At 48.3% G+C, this 20280-nt stretch overlaps 8 protein-coding genes across 8 annotated transcripts; all 8 read left to right on the top strand.

Moving 5' to 3' along the window:
• Nucleotides 1-32: 32 nt before the first annotated feature.
• Nucleotides 33-995, top strand: TbgDal_XI4850 (hypothetical protein, conserved; the record flags this gene model as incomplete). The annotated part of the gene is made up of 1 exon (XM_011781329.1): nt 33-995. The coding sequence occupies one exon, from the start codon at nt 33-35 to the stop codon at nt 993-995; it is 963 nt and encodes a 320-aa protein (XP_011779631.1).
• A 508-nt stretch (nt 996-1503) lies between these two features.
• TbgDal_XI4840 (hypothetical protein, conserved) lies at nt 1504-2226 on the top strand (the record flags this gene model as incomplete). The annotated part of the gene is made up of 1 exon (XM_011781328.1): nt 1504-2226. One exon carries the CDS (start codon nt 1504-1506, stop codon nt 2224-2226), a length of 723 nt encoding a protein of 240 aa, XP_011779630.1.
• A 597-nt stretch (nt 2227-2823) lies between these two features.
• On the top strand, nt 2824-3495 carry TbgDal_XI4830 (hypothetical protein, conserved; the record flags this gene model as incomplete). Its single annotated transcript, XM_011781327.1, has 1 exon — nt 2824-3495. The coding sequence occupies one exon, from the start codon at nt 2824-2826 to the stop codon at nt 3493-3495; it is 672 nt and encodes a 223-aa protein (XP_011779629.1).
• A 568-nt stretch (nt 3496-4063) lies between these two features.
• TbgDal_XI4820 (hypothetical protein, conserved) lies at nt 4064-7672 on the top strand (the record flags this gene model as incomplete). The annotated part of the gene is made up of 1 exon (XM_011781326.1): nt 4064-7672. One exon carries the CDS (start codon nt 4064-4066, stop codon nt 7670-7672), a length of 3609 nt encoding a protein of 1202 aa, XP_011779628.1.
• A 235-nt stretch (nt 7673-7907) lies between these two features.
• TbgDal_XI4810 (hypothetical protein, conserved) lies at nt 7908-9323 on the top strand (the record flags this gene model as incomplete). The annotated part of the gene is made up of 1 exon (XM_011781325.1): nt 7908-9323. The coding sequence occupies one exon, from the start codon at nt 7908-7910 to the stop codon at nt 9321-9323; it is 1416 nt and encodes a 471-aa protein (XP_011779627.1).
• Nucleotides 9324-10723: 1400 nt separating this feature from the next.
• TbgDal_XI4800 (hypothetical protein, conserved) lies at nt 10724-12616 on the top strand (the record flags this gene model as incomplete). Its single annotated transcript, XM_011781324.1, has 1 exon — nt 10724-12616. One exon carries the CDS (start codon nt 10724-10726, stop codon nt 12614-12616), a length of 1893 nt encoding a protein of 630 aa, XP_011779626.1.
• Nucleotides 12617-15178: 2562 nt separating this feature from the next.
• Nucleotides 15179-16813, top strand: TbgDal_XI4790 (lectin, putative; the record flags this gene model as incomplete). Its single annotated transcript, XM_011781323.1, has 1 exon — nt 15179-16813. The coding sequence occupies one exon, from the start codon at nt 15179-15181 to the stop codon at nt 16811-16813; it is 1635 nt and encodes a 544-aa protein (XP_011779625.1).
• A 929-nt stretch (nt 16814-17742) lies between these two features.
• On the top strand, nt 17743-19362 carry TbgDal_XI4780 (hypothetical protein, conserved; the record flags this gene model as incomplete). Its single annotated transcript, XM_011781322.1, has 1 exon — nt 17743-19362. One exon carries the CDS (start codon nt 17743-17745, stop codon nt 19360-19362), a length of 1620 nt encoding a protein of 539 aa, XP_011779624.1.
• Nucleotides 19363-20280: the final 918 nt, after the last annotated feature.

The raw sequence follows: 20280 nt of genomic DNA, 5'->3' as shown, positions 1-20280 counted from the left end.
CACATCATTCCCATCCTTTGCTCTTCTGTTTCATGGTTCATGAGGGCGCAACTTTTGTTGTTTCTATGGAGTCTTTACTTTCTTCTCCCTCCCCTCCGTGGACGTGTCAGGCGTCTTTTAGATGTCGTATGCCGTTCCGTGGAGTATATGCTTTTTGGAGGGTGTCCTTGATCGTTTTTGTGCTCTTGCATTTTATTTTTTTTCGAGCCTATCATAGAAGCAAAAGAAAAATAATTAGGAATCAAATGAACCCACTTTTTGCCGGTGCTGTTGGGCTCCGTGTGAGGTGCACTGCCAAACTATTTGTTATTCGTCGGTCTCTCTCCACGTACTTGGAACCACGTGCATACTGTAGCACTGGAGTCGGTGGTTGTACCACCGGTGCTTGTGGCGGTACTAACAAAGATTGTCTTTCCTTTGTACTCGAAGATAATTTGACAGAGAAATCGTTGCCATTGTTCCACTCATACCGGGCGGCAGGCACGGGCACTGCGTCAAAAATTGCAGTGATAACGGACGTTGCAGCTTTCAATAATGTCCTCCAAGGCGTATTTAAAAGTGATGGGGAGGGCGTAAATGGCGTTCTTTGTGATTTGGAAGGTGCTTGGCGACACCAACTCGACGAGATTGCCCAGAAGGTTATTGCGAAGCACCGTGTTGATGACTACATTGACAACCTATATCTACCGTTACTGGGCTACTTGATTGTTATATTACTAATTGTGCAGTTCATTGTACTCTTCCGCTGGGTTTTTGTCGTTTTTGACTGGAATCTTGTGGAGCCCATGACTTACTTCATAGCTTACACCGCTGTATGGGTTGGTTTGGTGTTTCATTGTTATTCCGTTCGGGGCCTCTCCCTGGAGACGCTACTAGCGGAGAGGCGGCGCCAGGTGTTATACAAGAGGGCTCGGATCGATGGGGCAGCCATTGATCGTCAGATGAAACTCCTTGGAGGAATGGAGAAACTACTTGCTCGCTACGGAAAGGTGTAGTAAAAAAGAGATGTTGATCAGGGAAGTTCTTCGGTAGGCGCCCGTTAAAAACAAAAAACAACGTTCTTTCATCTAAATTAATTCTGATGCTTCACGGGGTTGGTGTGCATGTGTTCGTGCTTTTCGTGTAAATTTTGGTTTAAACTTACACTTATTGTATGCGCGTTGTGAAAATAACGCCGTATACCAACGGAAGATGTGATTGTTTAGTTTCTTTCGCTTTGTGCGGCTGTGTGACTGAGGTATATTATTGACCAGGAGAGTGATTATTTCCGCCCCATCCTTCTCATTGTTGCCGGACTATTGGATTCCCTCTTTGCAAATGGTATTTCACACGTCTACGTCCTTGTTACCATGACTACTAGCTTCACGTGCGGGGCTACGCTCATGTATATATACTTAAGCACAAACGTTTCGTTTACACCATTTTTTGTAGAAGGTAATACCCGCACCTCCTTTACACTTCTCTTTTGTCTGCAAACGCATAGCCTACCAAATACATCTTGTAATGCAACAACCGATTGGCTTAACTGTCCAAGGCCTTCATGGTCGTTCACGGCAGGAGCGAACAGTGCAGCAGAAACCTATAAGGCGCCGGTGGTCATCCCCGCCGTCCCCCTCTCCTTCTCTTGCGCCCTCCACACCACCTACAGCGGCGGCGTCAGTTATCAACAAAAATAATCAAACGAATACCGCGGTGGTGTGTCTGCCCTCGTCCCCTTCCACCGTTTTGCAGCTTGACCCGTCAGTCCCGTCGTCTTCGGCGCTTGCAGCGCTGGAGGGGCCACTTCCAGCGGAAGTGCGTGAAATTATCCATAACAGTTGCACGGGAGAAGACGCAGAGTTAGCGGAGCGCCAGGCGCGCAGGCTACTGAGCACGAGTCGCCGTGTGCATGTGTACCGTGCTGAGTTGCAAAGTGCTATCGAAGAAGTGAAGGATGTGGAGCAGTTGCTCAAACGGCATCAAGTCATTCAAACCGCTCTTCGTACGGAGCTGAATGATTTGAACGGTCGTATTGAACAGCTGCTAAAGGAGCGGCGTCTATGCGAGATCCAGCTTCAGCAACAGGAAGATGAAGAACAGCGAAGGGCGGCGAAGTTACAGGAGGCGAATATGCGGGTAGATATACTCCGCTCAACCATAGATAAGATCACAAATGAAACACTAGCGGGGCACGTGCTTCTTCAAAAGTTAGTACCGAATCTACATGTGAACAATTACTTGACATAGATCGCAGGAAGAGACAGGTGATTGCTGAGCAGAGGGTGCGCAGAGTGCGATTTACTGCAGAAAATCAGACGGGGTTATTAGTGGAACAACGTGGATGGTGTAAAAGCAAAGCACGTGGAAAGTATTTTTAAATACCAAGTGCTGAAGCATCACACGGGGTGTACTGGCGAATGTAACTCGACGTATTTAAGTATGGTGTTTTGGTCACGCAACAAAGGAACCAAAACCAAGTGGAGGAGAGACAAATCAACACTAAGGGGTCGGTTCCCCTGCGGCTTTGCCAACCCCCACCCATATATTTCTAATTCCGTTCCCTGCTTGACTGCTGTTTTGAGAAGGATTAAATAGCAGACGGAACGCCGTCTGCTTTCTTTCCTTCATCAGGCCCTTCCTCCCTTTTGCTCACGCTGCTACCACATGAATGAGACAGGTGCCCTCCGTAAAACTTGCTGTAACTCATTTGGCTGGTTCATTACTTACTCTGACTTTCTACCTATTTCTTTACTCACTCGTGCGGTCACTTCCCCCCAAGTATCGTGTGGTGCTCTTCCGAACGCGTTTGCAGAGGAAGAGTGACCTTTCAGCGACGTCGAGTGGATGCATCACAATGAGTTCAATAGTGTAGAGATGGAATTGCGGGAGATTGAGCAGGATTTCACATCAGGAAATATGAGCGCATTCGGCACTCCGGCAACACGTGAGGGCTTTGTGCGCGAACTGTGTAAGATAGCGGACATTGAGACACAAATATATTATAAAACATGTGGCTTGCTTAACTCTGAGGCCTCCGGGGATCACAAGTTACGTACCATGATGTACAGCACTGCGGAACCACCCCACGGTCCAGTGACCAACAGCAGCTCCAACAACAGCGGCAGCGGCACCCCCAAGGGACAGGGGCAACGCCGGCAATCAGTTGATCTTAACAATAGTAGTCACGATGCCGAGAGAAGCAATCACGTGGCAAACAACAGCGATATCGGTAATGCAATGAAACACTCTAGTTCCTCGGCGTCAGTTCCACGCAATAGTGAGGTCCCTGGTGGAATGGAGTTTGACAACACCGTAACGAATCAACAACCCTTGCCGTGGCGTAGAGACGCTGGGCTCACGGAGCGACCCTTTCAAGATATTTCAAAACACTTTAAAATTCTAGAGGGGGAATTTAACGTTATTGGGGAACATATGCGTCAAATTTCTACGCATCTTCTGCGTCTGAACGAAATAGCGGAACAAGGAAAGGCGGGCAGTATGGGCATTGCCCCTTGACGGGCGGAGCGTCGGTCCACTAAAGGGGCAAGTACTGATTGCAAGCAAACGAGGTCCACAGACAACTTTCTGAGTATATTTTTATGTGTGCGCTGCTTCGCACATGAGGGTATGCGCTTTTATGAAGCAGCAATTCACATGTTTAATTTTTTCTGGTCACTGTTGACGCACGCCTTCGTGCCGTTATTCGGTGTTGTGTGTACTTGTTTAGCGTTTTGCTTTAAACTATAACCTGAGGGGAGTCTTTTGGTAACCATATGAAGTTATTTCCGGGAAGGAATCAAGTAGTGTAATTTACTAAATGGACGAAGGGTGTTAAACAGTGGCCCATGGAAGGATATGGGAGGAACTGGAGGTGAACGGTTTTGGAATGGATGCCAAAAGCACATCTGCCTTTTCGTTTCTTCCATTTTTTTTCTTTCTGTACACGAACTGGCGGCACGTGTAGGAGGGCGAGTGGGTAGGATAAAGAGCCCAGTAGGTAAGCTAAAGATCAGGAAAAAAGAAGGATAAATAGGGACCTACTTCTTTTCAAAGGAAAAAAGGAAAACGAGGTTGAAAGAGTGAGATGGTGGACGAAGAGACGCTGGTGCAAATATTTACTGCCACGCTCTCTGCGGACAAAGCGACGCGTAAGGAAGCGGAGACGGCACTGGCGAATCTCTCCAACGACCCCAATATTATCCCGCAACTTATTCGGTTTGCCTGCAACGACTTACGACAGGCCGGTGCGGCAGCGCAAGTCGCGCAGCACGCAGCTTCTATTCGTGTACGCAACGTGGTAGGTCGCAGTGACTGGAACCGCCAATCATACTTCACGGAGAATGTAAAGGCTAACGTACGTGATTGTATAGTGCCGCTGCAGTGCTCATCGCATGTTCCACCCGCGGTTCGTCGACAGCTCTTGGATACCACACAAGAACTTATCACATATGACTATCCGGCGTCTTGGCCAACACTTATGCCCCAGTTAACATCTATCCTCGATGAATGCGTGAATGTACTTAACAGCGATGTGGGCGGTGTTGCGACACCACCTTATGAAACAGCAGCCGCCAGGCTTAGGGCGGCATTAGGCGTTTTGCTTGCTTGCTGCAGGTATTACAATAATCCAATAAATGTCGACGCAGAGGCGGTGGACGATTTCGTTGACCGCATTGGTCCTTCGCTGGTGTCTCTGGCGGAGCTGTTGGGCTCTGCGTGGGGACAGGAGTTGCTTCAACATTCGCATGCGGTGTGTCAGACGGGAGTGCCACTTACGTTTGAAATATCGCCGTTGCATACGGTGCTAACCGACTGCCTACGTATTGTACTTAAGTGTTTCCACGAGCTCACGGCCTCGCGGTGGCCTCGTTTTCTTTGTGAAAGACCTGAGATGGAACATTTCTGCCGGGTTTGTGTGGTGCAATTGTCGGAAGCAGCATACTCAACACTGCTACCACTCTACCGTCATCGTATCAGTAGCTGTGAAGACGATGAGAACGGCGAGGTAGATCTCGCCACTACGGACGAATCGGCTGTATGGAAGTTACTCAAGTGGGTGACCCGACTTTCTTATCAGTTGGTTCAAGAACTCATGTTTCCTAAGAAGTGCGAATCGCGCGCTAGGGGCTCTGCAAAGTACTTCTGTGAAAACATCCTGCTGCCGCTTGTTCAACAAGCACTTGAATTTATTCGGTGGCATGCCTCTCCGCGCATCGTCACTTCTAAGGCGTACATTTTGGCACTTGAGATAATTACATTGGCTGTTGAGCACAGTGCAGTGTACCGTCAAATATTGTTTCCGAACGCAGGAGAGTTGCTCACACAGTTGCTGTTTCCTCGGCTTGCATTTTCCTCTGTAGATGCTGAGCTTTGGTCAACGAACCCCGTGGAGTACGTTCGGCGGCAGACTGACCCTCAAGAAGATATGTACAGTGCACGAGTCGTGTCTGGTAGTCTCATTTTGGCTCTCACTACACCCTCGCGACCGTTCCACGACGCATTGGCTCTTACAAACTTTATGCACTTTGTTCTTGAGAAGTTGTCGACCCACTCGGCCGCGGCCGCTTGTGGAGGTGTGGAGGAATCTCGCGTGGTGGACGCATGCTTTTTTGCTGTTTACCAGTTCGGTGGCATGCTGGATGTTGCCGGATTTCCCAATGAGAGGGTGGAGTGGCTCATTAGCGAATACATCATACCCGCAGCGGCATACCCCGCTGGTATTCTCCGGGCACGATGCGCGCTTGTACTTAGTGTGCTGGCCCCCAAGATTAAATGGAGTAGCTCTCAGGCGTACCAGCGAGTTGTTCATGTGGTACTTCGACTGTTGCAGGACGCAGAGCCGCCAGTGCGCATCCAAGCTTGCTCAAGTTTTGCACCACTTATATGCCACCCATTTGCACATGAAGTGATAACACCCGTTATCGGCGAGGTTATTCAAAACTACTTCAGCGCTATGCGGATGATGGACAATGAGGATGTGGTACGCACACTTCGGAAAACGATTCGGCACTACCGCAGAACACTGTCGCAATGGGCTCTGCAGCTTACGGACGTACTCGCCCAACACTTTGAGCAAATGTTGGGACGTGCCCTTTCAGAAGGACATACGGACTCTGTTTTGGAATCACTTGATGCTTGCAATAGTGAAAAATCGTCCAAAACGCTCGGTGGTGCTGGTGAGAGCACTGTTTCTGATTCTATTATGGCCGCCGACGAGGTGCTCGATACCCTCGTGACGCTCGTTCGATCGCTCCCGCAACCAAATGTTTCCACGCCTGGCTCCAAGCCTGTTGATGACTTACTTTTGCAAATACAGGAGCGTACAGCTCCGATGCTCTTTGCTGTGTTAGCGCAAGAAGGTGGTAGTTGTTTTGGTTTCATGGATGCAACGCTAATGCTTCTCACCACCGTGCTATCTAAAAGCACTGCTGTTTCCACTGGCACTTGGAAACTTTTGTTGTGCCTGTATCAATTAGTATCACAAGGATCCGTGGATTACTTTAGCCAGATGCTGCCTCCACTTGACAACTTTGTTTGTGTTGCCCCACGGGAATTCTTGTGTTTTCCCATGAAAGAACTTTGCGAGGTGCCGACATTCGCAGCAGGTGTCGCCGATTCTACTCCTGCGCAACTCGTCAGTATAATGTGCGACACTGTGCTTAACAACGAAAGTGATTTGCGTCTGAGTGAGCTTGCTGCTGTGCCAAAGATGTACGATTCCATGCTGCAAAATCTTTGGTCACTCAAACAGAAGAACCCAGAGGAAGGTGAAAGTCGGGTTGCTGCAGCAAGAGGACTTGTTGAGTATGTGATACAGACGGCGCTTCGAGTCTTGAACGATCCACAGTGCAGGCAAATGCATCGGCGCACCTTCACAATACTTTTCGTGAACAGCGTCTTCTCTGCGATTCTCGCCGATCCGGATCTTGCCATTAGATCCCTCTCTTCTGCCGGTGCCTTGGTACCACTGTTTGCGAACTACATAGAGTTGGTACAGGGAAAGGAATTGCAAGCGATGCTGCGGTCTTACGATCGCCGTCTCTTCATTATGACGGTTGCTTCCGTCACACAAATAATGTGCGCCAAAGACCAACAGATGTCTGATTGTGTGGCCGAGGTACTTTGCGGTGTCCTCCAGAGCAGTGTGCTGACGGACTTTAGCCATGCTGAACTCGTGATGGCTGAGGAGGAAGCGAAGAAACCTGAGCTTGGTGATGATGGCGAAGATGAGTGGAGTAATGATGGCCTCGATGACGATCTGGTGGACAACGCTGAGGATGAGGATGAGGATGATGATGATGATGAGTGGGACGACGATGGTGAGGATAGTGATGACGATTTGGATGCTAATGGCATGGCAGACGAGGGCCACCTGCAGGCGCTTCTCATGGAAGCCGCTGCCGCCCGCAAGGATGCTAAAGGTGGCGCGGGGTGCGATGAAGAGGAGGAAAACTTGCTCGACGAAGCTGATTTTGTGAGCCCCATTGACAGTTGCAATGCTTGGTCGCTTTTGTTAAGTGCCGTTAACCTGTGTTCCCTCTCGGCAGCAAGCGCACCACCCGCGCAGTTCATTCAAGTAGCGAAAGGTGCGGCGGCACAGCAACAACTCTCCGCTGTTCAGCAAGTGAGTGATATGATGGGACAGCTTATGGTGCTCCGGGAGCAACGTAAGGGTGCAGCAAGTAGCTCGTGAGTAATGGAGGTGTATCTGGATCTTTCGCTAAGGGAGAATTTGTGGGGCCTCCCCTTTCCCCGAGGGAGCACGCTCGTTTCCTTGGTTAGAATGAAGGGTGCTGGAGGTTTGTAGCTTCGGTTAACTTTCGTTAAATAATTCCTCACTCATAAATTCGCGTGTAGGCCTACTTGTTACCCCCTGCCGTCGTTTTCGGTGCGCACGTGATGGTTTTCTATACATTTTCCTTGTTTCTATGTACCCGTCACTTCGGATGTTGTTTTGCTTTGTTTTCCTCTGCATTTACTACGTTAAAAAGGCGATGAGCGTCGGCCTCTACTGGTCTGCAAGGTCTGTTAGGTACTTTACGAACCGGTATGTTGGATTTGGCATAACTTTGTTACTTCTCGTGTCCTGCAGTCTCGTGATGTTGTGCCACTTGCACCTTGCCGTGTTAACCAACAAGCCCACTAGGTTTGATGTGTGTTTAACTGTCCTGTTTTTATCGCTAATTTTCCTAGCATTTTGGTCATTTGGTTTCTGCTCTTTTGTTAACCCGGGTCTTGCGCCGGCCTGGCTTGCTGAGTCTCGTGTAGAGGGCTTTGTGCGACGCATGCTTTCTGACCTACAAAAGATGGAGGAGGTAGGCACAGATTGGTTGAACACTACCGACCCTCAGGAGGATTCAAGCAGCCGCATAGCAATGAAGAAGGCGCTCGCGGTCCTGCAGGAGCGGGCGAGACGTGACAGTTGCGGCAGTAGTGGAAGTGTGGCAAATTATGATACCGTCGGTTGCAGTGAGAGGGACAGTTTGTTAGGCAATCAGCAGCAACACGAAGTGCCGTTGCGGCCGTTTCGGAGTGATCCAGATCAAACTGCCCCACGCCGTCGTGAGTCGCCCGAATCACACAGTCCAATGAGGGGGTATAGCCGACAGTTCCTCCGCGTTGTTTCGGAGGCTATTGGAGCGCTGGATAGTACACCGGAGAATTTCGAGCAGGAAATGTCTTTCCTTCTGGGCGGCATACGCTGGTGTCGCTATTGCCTGTTGTACAAACTTGATGAGACACACCACTGCTCCACCTGCCGCAGCTGCGTGTATCACATGAATAATCACTGCCCTTGGATTGGTCAATGCATTGGAAGAGGAAACCACAAGTGCCTCTTACTATTTGTTGGATATGTTTCGTTAGCGGCGTTGGTGGTCGTTATCCACGCTATTATCGCCGTTAGGTCGGGCAAGGTGAAGCTGTTGTCACTGGACGCCTCCATTTCCTTTTCGTTCTTCTTTTTAGTATGCGTCTTTACAGTGCTGGTTATGGTGCCGTTCCTTGTGACTGAACTGCGGTGGTTGGCGAGGGGTGAGGGAGCGCTGCGTGCCATGCGGCGGCTGATACGCCAAAGGCACAACCCTCTGCACGGCGGGGAGTCTTCTAGTGGAGCTGGTGCCAGTGCAGATAGTTTGTCTCACCGCAGCAAGTTGCAGAACCTTCGCTTGGTGTTTGGCACAGACGATGTTTTCCCCTATTGGTTTCTTCCCACTTTTCCTCAATGGCCCCCGCGCGAGGAACAGGAGGCAGCATTTTGGGACAAGGTTGGGGACACAATTGTGAAGCAACTGGTGTCAGCAATGGTTGATGAGTTGGAGGATGGTAGTGTGGGTGTTATTTGAAGCATTGTATTTTATCTGCTCACTTTATTGTGAAAGTACTTGCCACTCATGGCATGTGTGTTTCTGTGTAATTTTGTAAATATCATATGCTTGTGTGCTTCTGATGGTGCAGTCTTGTTTATGTTCAGTTGTTTTTTTCGTGCTCAATGACGCATCGCGCTAGGCTATGTTGGGCATTTCAGTTATTCCGTGTGTATGTCTGTGTGAAGTAATGAACGCGGGGGGTTTCTCATCACAGTTTTTTCAATAATTATCAGGTCACATCTACCACGACAAATGACTGCTTACCTCTCCGATTTGTTTCTACGACTCCCTTTTCTTCCTCGTTTACACATGTTTCCATAAAGCAATGTAAAACGTTTTTTCATACGTAACAAATGATAAAGGTTAGAAGGAAACTTAGGGACCAACTATGATATTCATTTACCCGGTTTGTTGTCCAGTTTGGCGTGTGGTTCAACAAAGTGAAGCTTGTTCTCCCTCCCCCCGGGGGGAGGAGGGACGGCGTGGAGGGCACTTTGCGGTGAAAAGTAAGCGTGGTGGGGATTAAATAAAAATAGTGTTGACAATTTATGGGGAAGTTTCTTTTTTTCCTCCTTAAAAAAAAAGGGAACAGTTTTGTATGTTTGTTGGCTGCAGGGGAGCGTACGCATGTGTTGAATTGTAATGGGGCAGATGGAGGTTGGCGAATGCGGTGCCGTGAGCATTTTTCTTGTCTCTTTGGATTCTTTCTTCCACGAAGATATAAACCACGTGGCGCGGGGGGAGTACGTCACTTCATGACTGGCGTTACTTTCGCGGGGTCACAACTCTATTCCTAATCGTGCGTCGCTTTTCCTTACTTTGACAGGTTGAATACTATAGAGAGGAATTGGGGGATGTTATTATTATTATTATTATTATTTTCGTGGTATTACGTTTCTATGACTTCCTACCAACGGTTTAATGTACATCTACGCACCTTTTTAACAGAAGCGAAGCGCTCTTCTATCGTCTTGACGTAACTCCTTTTCTTATCGTTGTTGGCTTCTTTTATCCCCTTTCACTCGGATGGAATGGTTATAGCTGTCTGATTGAGTTTAAAAGTCCGAATTCAAAAGGTAAAGATAATAAATAGAAGCAAGCAACAAAGCAAAACAACAACAACAAAGGCAGACTACCGCGGTAAAAGAGAAACCGCAGAGCACTTCATAAAGGTTGAAGAGGGTTGTGCATCAAAAACAAATCAAATAGATAGGCAAAGACATTTAGCAACATATCAAAGTGCCAATAAAGGTGCTGCTCCTGATATTACGAGCAGAGACTGATTGCTTGGGAAAAGTGAACTCAAACATAGTATTTGAGTAAATAAATATATAAGCGAGAGGAATCATAGTGGGTGGAGGGAAACAAATAACAAGATGTCCGTACACAGTGCCATCTCGTCTTTCATTCAGCAAAACCCAGGGGATGTTTCCATTTCAATACTGTCATGCGTTGTTTCCTGCCTTTCAGAGCCTGGAGTTGCCTCCAATCTTGTTGATCAACATCGCCCGATCTGCTGCAAATTCATGGAGCACTTGATCAATGTCATCAACGATGGCACCAAGAACCCTGGTGTGCGGCTCATGGCAATGGAGTGTATTTACACACTGTCCGCCATCCCCAATGACAATTTCCGCCGTGGGGATTTATTTGATGCAGTGCAGAAACTCAACGAATCCTTTGAGGCCTTCCTCGAGTCACAGGCACCCAACGAGGCTGGTGACGCTGGCTCCTTGAACGAGATGCTCACAATAATACTCTTCCGTTGCAGCGGGTACAACCGCTTGAACGCTGGCGATTTGCTTCAGCAGATTTTCAACGGTGACGACACGCGACTGGTGGCCGCTCTGCAATCCATTATAAAGAATCGATCCCTAGAGTGGGATATTTTGCATGCGTGCATACGCTGTATGTATCAGTTGACAACACCTGCAAGTTACTTTGCTGCTCCTGAGGACAATCAACCCATTGAGACGACAAAAATAAGCGCATTTCAAGATAAAGTTTCCACGTTATTGATCCACTTTTCGCAACAAAATGCGTTGCATGAACTATTTGTGGAAATTGGGTCGCGCTGGGAGGCCGCAGTACAAGAGTTCCAGCTTGATTCTATCATAGAAGGAAAGACGCAGCTGTCCAAAGCATTGCTTGAAGGTGTCACAATGAATTTTGTCATGGTATTCCGCTACCTTTCCGTCATGTTGCTGAATGTTGCGGATTTCTGTGAACGGATGGATCTCGTGCACGCTTATCAGAACTCCTTTACTGAGCGCCACCAAAACTTTCTAGTCAAAACCGCCATTCCCTTTATACGCCTCGCCGTTCGCGGCTGGGAGGCCACTCGCGATCCCGCAGCTCCTGCAGACTCGCAGGAGAACCCTTACATGAATGTCGCCATCACAGCGCTTCGGCTTTTGCGTTTCGTGCTTTACGGGGCGTCAAGCCCGGTGCCAGAGGAACCACTTGCAGCGGCACTCGCTTCGCTCACACAGCAGGTGCACTCGATGGAGGAGCTCTTACGAACAGAGTATGTGGGTATGCTTGTGCTCGTCCTCACAACGGAAATCCTGTGTAATGTGAACGCCGCTGCGATTCCCACGTTAGCGCCGCTCTTCACGAAATTCGTAACTACTGTAGTGGAAGACAAGAGCCCCCTTCGCCCGGGAGCGCAGTTCAACACCGCCCAAGCCTTCGCATATTGCATTGCAAATGAAACATCCACCTACTGCATGAATGAGAATGAATCCGTTATCTTTCTCCGTGATAAGCTTCAGGACGACGACACAGTTGCTGTCGGTCAGGCGGCGGTTGCGATTCGAGCTCTCGAGGAACAGCTCACTGTCCTGCAGTCGCTCATGATGGAGCTAGCAATTGGACAACTTCTGGGGGATCTCTGCCTACTTATTCCTGTTGGTCCTGGAGGAGAGCAAGCAAGACCGCGAGCTAATTGGGGTGCGCCTCCTAACCTATGTGATGAAGCCGATACCGAGAAACGGCGCAAAACGGGGGACAAGAAGAAGCGAAAGCACCCACAGGAATATGTTTGCATGCTTACGAAGAAACTCATGCGCGAGCCCGTGTTGCTGAGCAACGGTCATCGGTTCGAATTGGACGTGCTGCAGAAGGTGGTGGACCGCGTTGGACATGTTGATCCGCTGACCGGCGAAGCCTTCACTGATGAAATCAGCGTCGATGCGGGGTTGCAGCAGGAAATTGCGCGGTACCGAGTAGAGATGGCAGCACGCGGGGATGCCAGTGCCGTGGCGTGAGATGTTTATGTTAGGGCGTTTTCAGTGCGTGAGCCGCTTGGGGGCGTGAGTGAAAAGATGAAAAGATTGAGAAGACTTCAGTGGTTGTGGCGAGCCCAGTTTAGCGGATACGGGATTTATCGGCTGAGAGGGGCAATGCGCATTTTATAGTCGAAACTGCCAGTAGGTGCTCCCCACCTCAGCAGGGAACGTTGTTTTCAACGAGGTATTGGAATGGGATGAAGGGGAAACCGCGAGGCGTTTAAGCGAATATATGATCAAATATAGAAATAAAAACTGAATTCGTGATATGCAACCAAAACCTGGTAGAGGCGTAGACCGATGTGATAATGAAGATGAGGAGAGGAATAGGGGTCACCAGCAGACAATAAGGCAAGAAGAAACCGAGTAGTTTCAGAAAGTACTTTGGATACTATCGGAGGGAGCACAATGTGAAGTAACAGGTGTGCTTCCCCATATTGGTTTCTGATTTTCTTTCTTTCTTTCTTTCTTTTTTTCTTTTTTTCTTTTTCTTTTTTTTTTTGTGTGTTTGTGCATGTGGATTGGTAGACGGCTTGGTTGAATTTCGTGCTTGTGTGTGTTGTGTGTGGTGGTTATGGTAATTACGGCTGTGGTTTAGATGAAAAGGATAGTTGGTGGGCCATATGGTCCCCCTCTCTTCCGCCCACCTCTGTGAAGAATAAAAAAGAAGGTTAACGAAGGTGGAGACATCGCGCGGCAGCACACTTTTGAGAGTAAGGAAGCAAAAAAGCTGGAGGGGAAGGGGATCAGATGATTGGGTGAAAAAAAGAAGATAGGCTACACAATGTGCGGCGATGTATGGAAATAGGAAAGGAAATAAACAAAAACAAAAGGAAGGAAAGATAGCGGGCTGTGAGTAAGGCAGGTGGTGGGCCAGGTGTGGTCTTGTTAATTTATTTTCCACGTAATGTGTGGTTTCGTGAGAGTTTGGTGTCGTTTACACAATTTTTTCTCTAGCACTGGATGCCTCTTGAAAGAGTGTGCCTGTGTGCGTGTATGTGGGGGAAAATCATAATCAAATGTAAAAGGGAGATATGCATGAATATTAAAGTCTCTTACTCAGCAGTGCAGATGATGGTCGCATGCGGCATGTGCGGCTTGCTAGAGAGTAGTGACTTTAAACTTATTCCATTCGCATAACTTTCATCTATGGGATGTGAAGGGGAAACCAGCGGTAACTGAAGAGAAATAAATAAAGAGCCGCAACGACCTCCGCACCACCAGATATTAAAAAAGAAGGGGTGACATGCGATTCTGAACCGCTTGGCTTTGGTGGGGAATATCAAACTCTGGGATGACGGTTAAGGGGCCTCTCTTTTCTTTTTCTTTTTTGTTATTTACTGTTTCTTTTTGTTGTGACCGCGCACATTTTCCCTCCTTCCCTTGTTACAGTGAATGTTTACCGCTGAGTGTGTCTTGTAACGTGCACCTCGCTCGCCAGCTCCACCTTGCACACAGGGACATATGTTAGTGTTTTGTTTTTTTTTGTGTGGGGAACGGTAAGAGCGGAAATCAATGAAAATAGAATTTAAAGCATTTATGTAAAGGAGGAAGTGAGTGATGTGTTTATTTGTTTTTTCTCTTTTTTGTATTGGAGGATCGGCAGCGACAACGAAACAATGAAGGTCTCACGTCTATTGTTACTACTATTTTTTTTTTCCATCCTTACGATTGATATAGTTTCGTTGCTTCTGCTCTAGTTGTGTCTGTTTTTTTTTTTCCCCCGTCCTCTACCCTTTCCCCACATAAATTTTCTCTTAATCCAAATATTTTGCTTTGTTTTTTTTTAAAATCTCGTTTGTTACTTCCTCCTTCCGATTTTTTTTTTTGAAATTCATTGAATATGACCGCAGCCTTTTGGTCATGCATAGACACAGCTAAGGGGTGCAAGAACAATCACACCCACAGCCACACATATAATAAAAGCAGCAATATGCTTGTGTATGGATTTACTTCTCTGTGTGTATGTGCGTGTTGACGTTCACATTTGCAGTTATACGTTTCCTCCGCTCCTAAGCACTTCCACATGAGTGCGCAAACTCTTCTGCACCCCTCACCCCGTGCATTTATGTCAGTCGAGCCCGTCTATTTCGACACTGTGTGTAAGTTGTAAATACGTCTCTTTCCCTCTCTCTCTTTGTATGTATGTATGTGCTTGCAATATGCTTATTTATTTATTGACCTTTCTCTTTTATTCTTGTTCTTCACTTATTATTTTTTTTTGCCGTGTTTACCTGGAGCCTTTCACTATTACCGGCTTTTTTATTTGCCATCCGGTTTGAACCCCGGTGCGTTTTGTGGGTAATTTTTGTCCGTCGCAGCAACAGAGTGTAAGACAAAAATTCAGTCATCGCTGATTGTCAGTTAGTGAGCGCGAAACCTTTAATTCAAGGAAAGGGGAAAATAAGTAACGGGGTGCGGGATTTGTTAAAACGAAAATATTTTCTGTTGTTGGTGCTTCCCATCTCCTTTTGTTAGCAAGTGAGGGGTCGAACTGTTGTCTTGTTCCGCAAGCGAGAAAGGGAAGTGAGCGCATACCCGATGTCGGCCATCGTGCACCAGGGCGTCTCATATAGGATGAACCAGAAGGAAAGTGGCGGCAAGCACACTGCTTCAGTTTACCGCGGGGTGTTCTTTCCGTTATCACAACTTCTTCTACTTGCCATCTTTGCGACGGTCGTTTCTCCGGCAGCGGCATCCGCGAGTCCAAAACTTACGGGGAGTCAAATGCATCGCACCATTGAGAAGGTTATCGAGCACCACTCATTCACTCCACCACTGCTCCGTAACTACTACGGGGGCGAGGGTTTAGAGCACTGGTTTGTTGGCGGTACCGCTGTTGTTACCGATGATCACGTTCGTCTCACTGGAAACTACAGAGATCAGGAAGGATACATGTGGAACAGAGAGGCCCTTGATATGCCCTCTTTTGAAATTATTGTTGGATTTCACTTACATGGCACGGCACGATACCCAGCGGACGGTTTCGCCATTTGGCTAACGTCATCTCCTCAGAATGCCACCGGCCCGCTGATGGGGCACCCAATGGATTTTCAAGGTGTTGGAGTAGTGTTCGATACTTTCGACAATGATGGGGCTGGCAACAACCCAGCGGTATATGTCCTTTATAACGCCGAGGGAAGTGAGAACCGGGAGTACACCACATCAAATGACTTCAAGAATGAGCATGTGGGGAGTTGTGAGTACGCTTTCCGTCAGACATCGGCCAAATTCTCTACAGCGCGCCTGCAGTATAAAAATGAAACCCTTCGCGTGTATCTATCAAATTCTGCAGAGGAAGATGAGACGCTGTGTACCTCTGTTTCAGTGCAGCTGAAAACAGACAGCAAGGATTATTATATTGGGATCACTGCGGCTACGGGAGGTTATTCCGATAACCATGATATTGCTTTTGTGCACACCATGCCGATTGAAGGTGAGAAATACGATCACGACGTATACTCAAGGACAACTCCGGTAGAGGAGTCGGCGAATCATCACGAAGCCGTGACAGAGGAGAATGTTGCTAAGAACGAGACCAACAAAAACCAAACTCATGAGCAGGAAAATGCAACCTCTGCAGAGTCAGCCAACGAAGGAGAAAAGCCACTTCATGAGGAAAAAGTTGAGCAACATGACGCAGAAAAGCAGGAAAAGGAGCACAAGGAAGAAGAGAAGCAAAATGCAGACAAGCATCACGAAGAGGGAAAGCGGGACGAAGAGGAGCACCAAGAGGCGGAGGAGCGCGAAGAAGACAAGCAGGAAAGGAGGCGCCAACCACCGAACCCCCGTCGTAAGCATAGGTCTGAGGATCAGGAGGAAGAAAACCACAAAGGAAAGAGGACTTCAGAGTCGAAGAAGCGTTCCGCAGAGTCAACAAATGATGAGAAAGAGGTGTCCGGCACAGATGAAGAAGAAGCTGCGGAATTGCGACACGAGTCTAATCGTGCAAAGGGCCGCCGCGCCTCCGATCGCAGGAGCCGCCGCTCGAGGGATGTGGACCGCGACCGAGAAGAGGATGAGGCTACCGTGGACGAAGACGAGTCTGAAGACGAGTATCAGGAGGGAGAAGAGGAGGAAAGGGAAGATGTTGTACGGCGTCGCAAAGCTAATCGTCAACGTTCAGCTTCCTCCAAGAGGAACCGCAAGCGCCGCTCGAGAGATCGTCGTGACTAGCGCTTATTATGATTTTGGAGGGCCCAATTCTTTCGCTTTATGAGGGCAATATTGTGGGACAGATTGTTGACATGTCTCATAGTGGGCGTGAGAGTGAGGCTTATAGGCACCGCTTTGCGCGTGTGTGTGCTGTTCGTTGCATAATGGGGAGGAACGGCACCGGAAATGAGGTGAGGAAGAGGGGAATAGACCGATCAAACGAATGGGGCATCCATTTGCGTAGGAACGGTTTCACAAACAGGCATACGTATATGAATGGATGTTTGTTTATCTTCATGCGTTTGCGAATGCCAGTGGAGCTTTTAAAAATATATTGAGGTCATATGGTATATCTTTGTTAGATGTGCTGATGTACAGTGGCTTCAGCTGTCCGTATATAGGGTGGAAAATAACGAAAAGCAGTAGGAGGTGTATTTAGTTTCTGTTGATGAGATGATGAAAATTTTGAATGAGGTTCGTTGCGTGATGCTACTTGGAGGTGACCACGGCGTTAGCCATTCACGCTGGGGACGTTGGGCGTGCCACTTGTGATGCGGGGCTAGGGCTGTTAGTAGAAAATATACTTCCTGGATCGTAGCGGACAGTGTTCCATCAATTTTTCTATCTATGGACATTCTTTCCCCCCTTTCGCTATCATTTAAACTCTTAACGATTTGCCGTGTGTTCGTTGTGTTTCTCTAAGAGACACTCAGTAACGATGCGAGCTCCATATTGTACTGGAAAAGCACCGTCGGTGTATGTTACTTTTCTGCCGGCCATCCGCTTTTTCCCCTTTCCATTTTTTAAATTATGTCACCGCCCCTGAACTGTGCAGCTAACGGTGCGTGTGTCGCTTATTGCTGGTAGGTCTCTTTCTCCGCTAGCCGCGTCAGTTTGTAGTTCTCACTTGTCGCACTGTTATCGACAAAACAAAGTATCACTGTGTCGAAATGGGAAGAGGGTACAGTAACAGTCGTAGTAGGAGCCTACGACCCACGCTTCGCATGAAGCGAAACCGGTCGATGTCGCTTCAGCAGAAGTTGCACTCTGTTAAATCCTCATCTGTCACGCCCGTGGAAAACAAGAAGCCCAGGCCCCAAACCCCAGTGCCGAGGGACAACAAGGACACACAGGCGGAGAAGCGAGTAACCAGTACTGAGCGGAAGGTCAGTAAGTCGCGGACTCGCTCTGCCTCAACAATACGACAAAGGTTGGTTGAGATGGAGAAGGAGCTCGTGAATCACATTGAACCGGATGAAGCCGCGGCCGAAACCATCGTGAAGCCTGACGTTATGACCAAGTACAAGTCAGGTGGACGTGCTGTGGATGAGGTCATCGGGCTTGTCATCGCTGCTTGTGTCCCTGGTACAAATACTAAGCAGCTGTGTGACTTGGGCGACCAGGAATTACTTCAGCGGGTGCTGGGGATGTTCAAGAAGAAAGATGCAGATGGGAACCGTATCATTCGAGGGCTTTCATACCCTACTAACATTTCTGTTAACCACGTGCTTTGTAATCATGCGCCACTTGAGGAATCGAAGGCGACAACACTTCGTGGTGGTGATGTGGTGAAGATCCACATGGGCTGCCATATCGACGGTTATCCCGTTTCCGCGGCTCGCACGATTATTGTGCCGTTTGACGTTAGCAGCGAGGGGAACACGAGTGATGCCGGCGCAACCAACGACGGTTCCTCTTCCAGAGCCAACAGCAAATCTGGTTCTCGTCCCATTACCCAGGGGGTGAGCAACGCCATTGAAGCGGCGCGTGTAGCGCTTCACGGGGTGATTCATCTTTTGCAGCCTGGAAATCTGAATGCTGACATCACCGACTTTATCCACCGCGTAGGCAACCACTACGGCGTTCAGGCTCTTGAAGGCGTCTTGTCAAACCGCACCAAGCGTTGGGTTCCGGACGGAATGGATTGTATCATCACGCGCCGTGTGGTCGCTGAGGCGCCGCAGCAGGACGTTGCTGACTGTACAATCGGTGCCAACCAAGTTTGGACCGTTGACGTGGCCTTCACAGACCATAACTCATATAAAGTCCGCCCTTCTGAGGACGAGGAAACCGTTATATTCCGTCGCACAGAGGTTGACCTCCAAACTGATTTCCGCGTGCAGTCCGTACAAGCTACTTTGAAGGAAATGACGGAAAAGCACCAGTGTTTCCCCTTCAGTTTGAAACATGTGGAAAATCCTCTCAAAGCCCGGATGGCAGTAGCTGTTCTTCGAAAACAAGGTGTAATAGACCCACTTCCCGTGATGCGTGTGAAGGGGGATCGGTATATAACCGCAAGATTCTCTGCAACAGTTGCTGTGTCGGCCAAGAGGGCAACTGTATTGTGTGGACTTCCGCCGTTGGAGCCTCTGGCTGTTCCTGAAGAGGTTATGTCTGCCACAATTCCGGATGATGTTGCGTTAGTCCTCGCCGAACCGCTTGAATTTACTCAAAGTGAGCAGCCAGTACGGAAGAAGGTGAGACTAGAAAAGGGTTCAAAAACAACGGTGGGTGATGCGAACGCACCAGTTGAGAAGCGCAGCGGTAACGAGGAGGATGAAGGGGAGTAATAAGCGACATTAGGAGTGTGTCGAAGCATCCGTAGGGTGTCAAAGCTCTTCCCTACGGTTATTCCTCTTTTGTTTTCTCTCTCTCAAGGCATCAATCCAACGAGGTATTGTGCGACACGTAGCTGCGGAGTTCGTTGATGGGGGGGGGGGATGAGCTCAAGGATAGTGGGAGTCGATGTTGAGTGTAAGGTGGGAAACGAGTTGGTTGTCGGGAAGAAGATGGCGCCGTGGTGGTGGGGATGATAAAATTCAGCTGAAAAAACCAATGAAGGAGTGAGGAAGAGGATTTGGGTGCTGCATGCAGGAGGACAGATGTTATATTAGGAGTTGTGTGTGTTTATAGTGCCACAAAAGTTAAACTTGCAAGGATGCTTTAACACCTCCCTCGGCGTGGGAGGAAGCAGCATAGGAAATGTGATAAGTGCGTGATGAAAACATAATGGACCCAGAATTTACAGCCCTTTTTACGTTTTTGATATTGAGACTTTTCTGTAAACCAAATAGTATGGACGGACTCGCCACTCAACCAAAACTACCACCCCCATTTACGTCCCCGCAACTCCGGATTGTGTCGATTGAGGGTAATGATTCTAATGTGCGGTTAATAACTTAATAGTACCAAAGATGACTTTGAGGAGTGGATCTGCTGCTTCTTAACATTACGAAAACTGGCACTGGTTGCGATTGATGTGCATGATGGAATAACACAGAGGGGTGTGTGGTGTTTTAAGGTTGATCAACACGTTTTTCGTACCTTTCTATTTTTTGTGTGTCTTTTTCTTTTTTTCTCTCTCCTCACTGGAACTCTCTCAATACTGCTGCAGCTCCTGCAGTTTAAAAGGAAATAAAGGCACATACGATCCAGTAAAAAAAAGGGCGAGGAACAGAACAATCACAGGCAAACAACACGAGAGGAAT

This window comes from Trypanosoma brucei, chromosome 11 (assembly GCF_000210295.1).
Source record: "Trypanosoma brucei gambiense DAL972 chromosome 11, complete sequence".
Classification (NCBI taxonomy): Eukaryota; Euglenozoa; class Kinetoplastea; order Trypanosomatida; family Trypanosomatidae; genus Trypanosoma; species Trypanosoma brucei.
The sequence above is the reverse complement of the archived record's forward strand: the minus strand, read 5'-3'. Positions and strand labels throughout refer to the sequence as shown.